This window comes from Hakea prostrata, chromosome 2, assembly GCF_041222555.1.
Source record: "Hakea prostrata isolate BN-2017 chromosome 2, UWA_Hpros_2, whole genome shotgun sequence".
NCBI classification, from domain to species: Eukaryota; Viridiplantae; Streptophyta; class Magnoliopsida; order Proteales; family Proteaceae; genus Hakea; species Hakea prostrata.
Genome location: NC_142601.1, coordinates 52,715,272 through 52,725,796, shown reverse-complemented (window position 1 = coordinate 52,725,796; position 10,525 = coordinate 52,715,272). Strand labels below are relative to the sequence as shown.

Below are 10,525 nucleotides of genomic sequence, written 5' to 3'. Positions count from 1 at the left end.
TCATACTTGGTCTTTGGTCCACATACACCCAACATGAATCTTGTGACTTGTAAATGAATTTTTAAAACCAAATTAAAGGATGATGGCGCTTTGGAACGCTTTAAGGCTGGACTTGTGGCCGTGGTTATACTCAACAAAAGGGTATTGATTTCTTTGAGACTTTTAGTCCTGTGATTAAGCCACGTGTTATGTATCCAAATCATAATTAATAAAGCATAACATGCATGAAGGAAAACCGGTTTCTACTCCTATGGTGTCTCATCCTTCTCGGATTGTAGATTCTCAACCAGTTCATGATGTTGCTCTATATCGAAGCATAGTTGGGGGACTTCAATATTTGATTATGACTTTGCCTAACTTGTTGTTTGTTGTTAATATTGTTTGCCAATCTATAAATGCTCCCACTATGGCGTATTATTTGTTTGTCAAGCCAATACTTTGGAACATTAAGGGTACTTTGGATTATGGTATTCGGATTCATCATGAGAGTTCTATGCGACTCTATGGCTTCCCTAATGTAGATTGGGCAGGTTGCCCTATGACACGATGTTCAACTACTGGAATTTTCACTTTTCTTGGTACCAATTGTATTTCTTGGAGTGCCAAGAAGCAACTAACGGTCTCCCACTCCAGCATTGAGGCTGAGTATTGGGTTATGGTTTCTACCACAATGGAATACACTTGGTTGGGTTATCTTTTACAAGATCTTGGTATTGGTCAACCTCATCATACTATACTATTTTGTGATAATATGAGTGCTTTGCATATGTCGGTGAACCTTGTGTTCCATGCTCTTACGAAGCACATTGAGTTGGATTACCATTTTGTGCAGGAAAAGGTGGTGTTGGGTCATCTTACACTTGATTTGTCTCCTCCAAAAATCAGTTGGTACTTGACTGATATTTTTACCAAACCCTTAGCTAGAAAGGAGTTTTCATTTTTGTGTATCAAACTTGGCCTTGTATCTCGGCCATGTTTGAGGGGGGGGGATGTTAGGGAGTTATGATTATGCTATGTGTTATGTATCCTTTCTGTATATATTAGGCCTGTAAACGGATCGGATTCGGCTCGGATATACCAATATTTGAATCCGATTAGCAAAACCGCTATCCGAATCCGAATCCGACGAAATTTAGAAAGGACATTCGAATTCAAATCCAAAACTTTATCGGATATTCCGATAATAATTGGATCCGATAAACTATCCGATTATTGATTGGTGATTATCAATTTTTTTATATTTTATATTTTACATTTATAATTTCTTATTACCGATTACCGATTTTTGAATCCAATTATCATCCATTTTCATTCATTTTTAGAGAAAAAAAGGTTAAATACTTTACTCTATTCGGATAATTTTTTATTCGGATATTTATCCGATCCGATAAATAATTATCTAAATCCGAATCTAGTTGTTTAGTGAACGGATACAGATATTTTCCGGTAAGAAAAATTCCAGATACAAATACCCTTAAACAAATATGAATGCAAATTCGGAGGCGATATTTCAACTATCCATTTATAGGGCTTAGAATATATACACCGATACATAATTAATAAAGCATAGCATTTCTTTCCATAAAAATCTCATGATCAGGCAATCAGAGCCATAAAGGTTTACAATCTTGTTATCTCACCCCATTAGAAAATCCAAAACCTAAGATGCATCAGGCATATATGATCATCCACATGGAGATTAAAAAACGAAAGCCTTATGGATATCATACATAGGAAACATAAATGGTAGGCATGCTTGGTTGTTTAACAAACCCATTGCTCTTGGTTCAGGTCTTCTCGCTGTTTAAAGGGGGAAAGAAAACCCTTCTACATGGTGTTCAGAATTCAGATAGATAAAATGATGTGACGCTGTGGATGGTTTCGGGAAGGAAAAATCCGCCAGCGTTAGATTTAGAGCTGTTCTTACGAGTATCGTTGTCGTTTTCAGCCACATGGCCCCACGTATTTGTTATCTCAAAGATTTGGAGATGATAAGAGTAGCGTGTTTTCTTTCTCATCAGATAAAATGTGTCCGGACTCCGGACATCGGAGAGAGTCGACGGATTTCAGTGACAGTATTCCTATTCTATCACAGGTCACAGTAGCAAATCAACATTAAGTTTTCGATTTTTTTTTCGGAACATACGTTTGCTGAGATACAAAACCAGATACGTTCAGCTCACCTATCTGCTCTCTCTCTCTCCAGTTGCAACACTCCGGTCACATATTTCACTTTTATTGCCGGAAATATCGACGGAAATTGAGTGTCAGCGAAGCGGGCGAGGGGGAGAAAGCTCGAGTATGGCTTCTCCATCGACATTGAGATGTTCGTGGAAGACAACAAATGAGTCTGCTTTCACATTTTCTTCGTCTTGGATATCTTCAGTCCCCTCTTTGTCTTTCCGCAGAAGAACAAGAGGAGTCCATCTCTCCAAATTCTCTCTAATTAACTCTTCTACGCAGAATTCGAAGCCTGAGCTTCCTCCTGCTGATATTCAGAACTACCAGAATAAAGAGATCAGTCCAAAATGGGAAATCGGCCGGTGTCTCACTTCTATCTTCTGCTGATGAAGACTACCCCGTTAAGCTGAAAAGTTTGAACCGAATTACAGTTGAGGAGAAGGGGAAGGAGGATAACCCCTTGAGTCCACTGCAATCGATTAATAGTTTGAAGGCCTCCGAGAGTCGGCCTCTGTGGCGCAGGATTTTATTCCCTTCCAAGAAGGTCAGGGGCATTCTCCTGCTCAATGTAATCACCCTTGTGTATGGTATGTTTCTCCTTTTCTATTTCCCTCTTTCATTATTTATGCCATTAAATTTAGTTAATTATGTTGGTAGTTTGTGCAATCATCGAATATTCATAGCTAAGTTATTTTGCTTACTAGTTTGTTCATTCTGCTTAATTCAATGTTCCTAACCTCTATAAGGAGATTCATAATTCACCTCAGTTCTGTTGGGTTGAAATAGATTTCATATTTCGGCTGCTTGATTAATTCTTTTGCAATCTTTCAGCTAGCAATATACCGGTTCTGAAAGAGGTGGAAGGAATTGTAGATCTATCCCTATTCACTGTAGTGAGATTTGCTTTAGCAACAATCCCATTTTTGCCATTTGTGTTACGAGCAAGAGATGATGTTCAAACCAGAAATGCTGGGATTGAATTAGGATTCTGGGTCAGTATGGGCTACCTCATGCAAGCTTTTGGGCTACAGACTTCTGAAGCAGGCCGAGCATCGTTTCTTTGTATGTTCACAGTAAGGATTTGAGCTACTATATCCTTCATTAAAAAATGATTGGGAAGTCCATGGAAACTGCACTTCTGCAATTCGACAATATCTTTACTTACTTGAGCAGGTAATTGTTGTACCATTGCTGGATGGCTTATTAGGAGCAAAAGTGCCTGCTCGTACCTGGTTTGGAGCTCTCATGTCTATGGTGGGAATCACTATGCTAGAATCCAGTGGCTCTGCTCCTTGTGTAAGTGCTGTTTGGTTCACTATCAATGGTGTCCATGCATTCGTGTGATATTACTACTACGAAGAAAGCATAAGAAAAATTCAATTTCAATTAGGGTTATGAATCCAAAATTGGTTTCTATATATACTTACGTCACGCATTCTTTATTTCATGGAATCATTTCAGGTTGGCGATCTTTTGAACTTCTTCAGTGCAGTATTTTTTGGTATTCACATGCTTAGAACAGAACGTATTACAAGAAGGACAGGCAAAGAGAACTTCTTGTCTCTTCTTGGATATCAGGTAAGTTTTGTGGCTGTGAACAATTTCAGTCTGCTTTACTCACTGCTCATTGTGAAATGTGCACAGAATGCTGATTTTTAGGTTCTCTGTTCCTACATTGTTTGATAATTATATGGCTTGATTCAGGTCTGCATTGTTGCCTTATTTTCAACAATTTGGTATTTCATGGGAAGTTGGCTTGGCAGTAAAGAAGATTGGGATCCAACATCCTTAACATGGAGCATGGCGTGGAACTGGATGATTGCTTTTCCATGGATACCAGCACTCTATACAGGCATATTTTCCACTGTGTTATGTCTATGGATAGAGGTTTGTATCTCTGTTCCATATTCTACTCTGGAAGCAAACTTTGCCTAATTTGAAAGTTCATATTTCCTGTCCATTAAAGAAATAATGAACTATTTGCCAAATAATTGTTGCTTATTGCAATACTTAAATTTTTTTTAATTTGTGAGATGCTACCTTTAGACTTCCCCTTCTCTTAAAGAAATAAGGGACTATTTGCCAAACAATTGTTCTTATTGGAATACTTTATGACTGAATTTGTGTGATGCAACCTTTAGACTTTCCTGTCTTTTAAAGAAATAAGAAATTCTTTCCCAAACAATTGTTTCTTACTGCAATACTTTATGATTGAATTTGTGCGGTGCAACCTTTAGACCATTTAAAATTTTTTTAGATTCTCTCTGCTGTTTGGGTAAGCAAAATTTTTTAGGATACTAGTGTTTTCATGAATTAATCAAGTGAGACAGATTAAAAGTTTCAGCTTCAGAAGCAAAACAAAAATCTAGTGGCTCAATAGATATTGTTTCTGGAGCTTTATGGGTTAGTGGAAAGTAATTCAAAAGGTATTCTAGAAATATATGGTGGAGGCTATTCTTTAAGGCCTGTCATATCCATCTTTGTTTCCAACCCTTGACCTGTGGTTGGTTTTAGTATGATGTTCAAAGTTGATTTGGTTGGTGTTAGTTTCATTTAATTTAGTAGAATTCAATGTCAGGGCTTAAATAGATATTATGTGAGAGGACTTGATGGTTGCCATAGATGGTATGCAGAAACCCATTCATGCATCAAGGTGGATTCTTTTGGTATTAGCTCCATTGACATAGAAAACTGCGTAGACACTTGTGATGCTCTTGAATGTTGAAATATCTGGGCTTAAATGAGTTCTGGTTTAAATTTGTGGTAAGCAGAAGCTCCTTGATGCATAATATATTAACAATCTGGCTAATGAGAGATCTGATCCTGATGGGGTCCTCATCAACCATAAAGAGTGTAATATAAACTGAGCAGGATCTCCACTAACAGGTGTAATAATGTGTGGAACGGGGGCTCTTGTGATTAGCTTTATGTTTTCTTATTTTTATATTATCAAGGAAGATGTTCAGGTTTTAAGCATCCTATCAGTTGGTATTACTTTTTTTTTAGTTTTTCCCCTCTAAAGGGTGAACTTGGTGTCAAAGACTTCCGCACAAGCAGAGTCCAGGGGGCAATTTTCCTACGTAATCTTACTCTTAACAATTTTCCCTCTTTCTTTCTCATTATTAGAAAGTGATGCGAACCAAAACTCTCCCCTTGGCCAAAATCCTAAGCAGGCCCAAAACCCACACCTACCCCTAGGTTGACCAAACCATGGGGGGCCAATTTTGTCCTTACTGCCCCCTTAGATTAATTAATTCTAATTTCAGCATGTGCCTGTAGTAATTAAGTTTTAATTCCAGCATGCAAGTCTTTAGGCTTTTTTCTTTTTTTTTTAATTAATAATTATCATGTGTCAATTGGAGTTTTAGTTAATTAGGATTTTATTTCATCATGTGTCAACTAGAGTCCATTAGATCTTTTATTGTTTGGCTGGTTGAGATTGATGTGGTGGGATTCTAATTTATAAAGGAATCCCACTTAGAGTCAAGGTCTTTTAGTAGGCTATAAAAACCTACTCTTTCTTTGTATTCCTTAAGTCTGATTATTGAATAAGAATATTGAGTTTGAATGACCGTGGTTCCTGTTTGAGGGGGCCACGACAGATTTTATAGTCAAATTTTCTTCTTCAAGATCATAAACTGTGTCTAGCACTCTTCTTCAACAATTCCAGCAGGTGTTCAAGGGTTTTTCAAGTAAGTTTCAGCAATCCAAGTCCCTTCCTCCTCCTCCTCTCCCATCGCAAGGATCCCCCACCCCTTCAACCGCAGCCCCTCCCCCACTTCCCCCAACTCCCGCAAGCTCTTTCCCTCCCCTCCCCTGTTCTGCACAGCTCTTCGCACCCCGTTTCCCCTGCTGCTGCACCTTGGCAGCAGCCTTCTCAGACCCCCACGTCATTCCCAGCCCCCTCCCCCACCCCCTACTGCCCCTCTAGCCGATTCCCCTACTGCTTGCTCCCCCTAAACCTCTCTGCCTCTTCTTCCTTGTGGCAGAATCAGAAAACAGAGAAGAAGAAAGACAGAAAAAGAAAAGAAGAAAAAAAGAAAGAAAAGAAGAAAAAAGAAAGAAAAGAAAGAAGAAAAAAGAAGGAAAGAAAAGAAAAGAAAGAAGGAAAGAAAATAAAAGAAAGGAAGGAGAGAAAAAAGAAAAGAAAAGGAAGGAAAGGAAAAACAAGGGGAGATAGAAAAGTTCTTGTCAACCCATAAGAAATTGTTTAGCCTAAAACCTTCTCCCTATTATTTCCATCTAGTTTTATTAAACCCGTAACCTCTAGACTTGGATCTCCATCTAATAAATTTCCCCTACCATATTATTTGTTCATCCCAACATCTAATAAATTCCATTTATTTATCCCTAGTGTTTTTGTCCAACTCCCATCTATTTCAAAGCAGCCCTTAGGTATCCCATATTGTTATTGATTTAGTTGCCAGAAGATTTTGGGCAAACCCTAAATTTTAGAAAATTCATAAAAAAACCCTAACCCTAAAATTGAGTTTCCCATTAGAACGGGGAAAGAGCACTTGGGAAATTTGTTCATGGGAAAGAGAAGTATTACCTCTTTCCCACTATTTGACCCCATGTGCTCCATCATCTACTAGTTTCCTTTGGAAATGTGGGAATAGTTTTGGTAAAAGTTGACTATGCAAAATTCTGTTGATAAATATAGTCTTTGGCTATTTGTTATCAGGTCCAGATAAACATCTACTTCATTGCAATGGACAGAAAATGTAGCTGATAAGCCTCCTGCAATGACATCCAAGGATTATCCCCTCTTTCTATCTTATGTTAGATATGGTTTTGATGATTAAAGTAAGTGTTTTCTGGATTGATAAATCTGGAGAGGACTGGAATTTGTTCCAAATAAAACACGTTGGAAGGATTCCAATCCCTCCTTAATGCTGCGAAAGCAATTGGAAACAGTTAACTGAAAGATAAATAACAGTATGTGGAACAAAGCAGATGAGTCTCTTATACCATGGTTCAAATTCAAAACAACATTGGACACCCTATCGAAACCTGGATTTGATCCAGTTAGGGTGCCCTATCTCTAGTTATGAGTCGTGCTTTAAGAAGTCATTGTTTTGATAGAATAATGACATAAAGTTGTTGGCAAGGGAAACAAGATGGTATAAGAAATCTTTTAAAGAATTTAAAACTAGCGAGTTAAATTGTACATATTGTTAATTTAGGTATTAAATATGTATATATGATTTTAATTCGGAAAGTATTTAGGCCAAACTCCTATCAGTTGGCAGCCCTAGATTGAGTGGATTTTAGGTTTTGAAGATGAGAGCCTACTTCTGCAAGGTCAGAGAATTTTCCTTATTTACTGATCTTGTAGTTTTTCCATGCATGTTTGCATTCAATTTGTATCAAGCTTTGGTTGCCTATGTTTCTAGAAAGCCATGAAAGGCTTTAGATATTCCAGAAGAATTTTCATTGAATCTGTTATCTACTTTATTAGTTCACTAACCTTCATGTTGCCACCCCAGTCAACTAGCAGGTATTGTTATTCATCTGATTTTTGTCAAATTATACCTGATTTGTTGCTTAGTTTATTGCATGTTGCTGCCCATTAACCCTAAACTTTTCTACCATTAAACTATTTCTTTCCCCTGTCCCTGTGGTAGGATTTACTGCTGTTATAATACTTAAAATTCACGCATCATTATTGGCTCATTTTATAATAGTTGTCCCCCCCCCCCCCCCCCAACTATGGAACCTTATATTCTTTTAGGAACTTTGATAAATTTGCACTTGGTTAGGTATCGAGTATCCCCTCCCCATGTTTCCAAATCGAGTTCTGTTTAGTCTTGCACTGTATTTTAGGTTGATGTTGGTCACCACTTTGTTTATGCTGTCTAACATGCATGTTTTTTCTTTTACTGGCTGCTGCATGTTTGCTTTGGTTGACATTTTTCCATTAGAATTTACACCCAACTAGGGCACACCTAACCATCCCTCGTAGGATTTCTAGTTGCTAGGGTTGTCCCTACATCACAGGGCCAGACTGACCCTGTTTAAGAGAAGCTTAACTGGTCATTTATGATGAGAATGTACAGTTCCTGACCTCAGCAAATTTAGAGTGGTAATGATGTCAAAACTTCAGGTAATTGACAGAGTTCTAAACTGGATTTTAACCAATTAGGTATATAAAAGAGGAATTTGAGCTTACCCAAAGTCTACTTGAGTTCAATTTAGGTCTTCAATATTGATTGCACATTAGTTGATGACAAATGGTCTTTGGTTTCAGATGGCTGCCATGCGTGATGTATCAGCAACAGAAACAGCCATCATTTATGGGCTGGAACCACTTTGGGGCGCTGGCTTTGCATGGTTCCTCCTTGGGGAAAGATGGGGTACTGCAGGATGGATTGGGGCTGCTCTCATACTTGGTAATTTGATGTATCTTGCACTTCTGATTTCTTTTCGTGTTGAGTTTTAAAGCAGGACTCTTGATCTTCTGTATCAAAAGAATTACTTGATGTCCATGTGTAAAAACATGATATCAAGATATGCAGGGAAGGATCCTGATGACTCTTTCCTTAACATTGTCCTTCCTATTGTAATAAAACCTTGGGGAAATAATGTTGTCCAGGAGTGTGCACTCCGGCATGAGTCTGTCTCATCTCCTTCCCATTGAAAAGATACTCCTATGCTTGTTTTGAGGAGAGACACGGATCGAACTGCTGCTGTAGGGCCGGATTCCCTGATAGAAACCACTTACCTAAAACCCTTGTTTGCTCCAGCTAAAAACTGCAATTTCCTCCGATGACTTTGGGCAACTGAAAGAACTGATCAGTTTTTTAATTTCTATTTACATGTCATTCATTTACGGAGCTGACTTTCCAGTTAGATGCTCAAAAGGATCCGTAGCATTTGCTGCTCAGTTTACTTAGGATATTGTGAAAATTAAGGGTTCTTATTGTCAAACTCTACTTTGTGAGGTTCCCTGAAGCATTTTCTTATCCCGTGCTTTTTGGTTTACTGATGCAACAGCATTTGCCTTGTCCATGCGTAAACAAAAATGGAAAGTTGGCTTATTCTTCTTGTCTGTTTTTTTGTTTTGAATTGTAGGTGGAAGCTTAACAGTGCAGATCTTTGGGTCACAAACTCCTAGATCCAAAGATGATGAACAGAACAGTGGGCAAAGGGATAAGTTATTGATTTCAGATAAGCAAAATGGTTTATCTACATCTGAGGTTGTTAGACCCAGGAAAAGAGTTGAATTTTGAACTAAACTATAATATTGGTATTCTTGTAAAGCTTTTATTCTCCATCATTTTGAGTATATACAGTGATAACTTTGAGATCCGTTTTTCCATACGAGGTCTTAAGGCGTTTCTCATATCTGTTCATACATATGCCACAAAACTGCTCATCCAATTGTGCCCCTACACATGAAAACTGGGAGTGTGATCTTGAGGTGTTGAGGTTAGGGCTTTTAGTGCTTTATTTTTCTTTAGTTTGTTTGGGAAACCGCTGCAACAAACACCATAAGTTACAACTAGCACATGACATGACGATTCATTGGAAGACTTTCGATCTCATGTTTTGCAGCTTCACTAATATAGCTTGAGTCACCTTTCTCATGTTCTTTATCAGAAGACTTTCTTCCCTGTTCTAGCAGGGGTCTGAATCGGCAGAGCTACAAGAATATGATTTTCTCAACAGCCAGAAAGAACTGTTGGGGAAGGTTGATATATGGCAGAGGTTTTACAATTTTTTCTTCTTCCTTCCACCTCTTTTTGTTTGAAGCAGTAAACCAGTTGTAAAGAAAGGACAATAATTAGGAAACGTTACGGATCAGTCGACAAGAGTTAACCTAATCGGCTCAAAACTATAAAAGACTGAGATGGCACAAAATCACGACAAAAATGATGAAACCCTAAAGATACCAAAACGAACATCGGCGAGTTATTGGTAGAGTTCTCCACAGCAATCTCAGGTCCAAATGAATAAAGACAAGGAGAAAACAAAATAAAATTTGGGTTATCATTGCAGCTCAACTCAAATCAACGAAGAAAAATGAAAATCTGGACGGTGAATAAATATTAAATTAGAAAAAAGACATATATGTTCCAAATGGCACCGGTCTTACTCCCAAGAATTGCATTTGCCTGTTGCCTGAGATCTTGTGGAGTTGGAGAAGGAGGTCAATCTCATCTGGGTTGAAGCCTCATCCATTTTATTTATTTATTTATTTTTAAGAATGACTATTTGATATTTGAGGTAGAGATTATTACATATATTATAAGAAAATTGTACCGGTCATTATCAAGCAATCTAGAGACAAGGCTAGCTGAGCACTGTTCAGCTGGTGATGAAAATCACTTTTTATCTTTTG

The 10,525-nt window shown here is 37.9% G+C and overlaps 1 protein-coding gene across 1 annotated transcript; it reads left to right on the top strand.

The window, feature by feature from the left end:
• Positions 1–220: 220 nt before the first annotated feature.
• LOC149024839 (uncharacterized) lies at positions 221–10,152 on the top strand. The gene is made up of 8 exons (XM_089143542.1): positions 221–888; positions 2,455–2,768; positions 3,013–3,254; positions 3,355–3,477; positions 3,643–3,759; positions 3,886–4,068; positions 8,432–8,573; positions 9,256–10,152. The coding sequence occupies exons 1-8, from the start codon at positions 221–223 to the stop codon at positions 9,411–9,413; spliced, it is 1,947 nt and encodes a 648-aa protein (XP_088999668.1). The 3' UTR covers positions 9,414–10,152.
• The last annotated feature ends 373 nt before the right edge of the window (positions 10,153–10,525 follow it).

Coding starts and splice junctions, on each gene's coding strand:
- LOC149024839 (XM_089143542.1), top strand. CDS start 221: ATGCATGAAGGAAAACCGGTTTCTACTCCTATGGTGTCTCATCCTTCT. Junction 3,760..3,885: donor TGTCTCTTCTTGGATATCAG/GTAAGTTTTGTG, acceptor GGCTTGATTCAG/GTCTGCATTGTTGCCTTATT. Junction 8,574..9,255: donor TGGGGCTGCTCTCATACTTG/GTAATTTGATGT, acceptor TTTGAATTGTAG/GTGGAAGCTTAACAGTGCAG.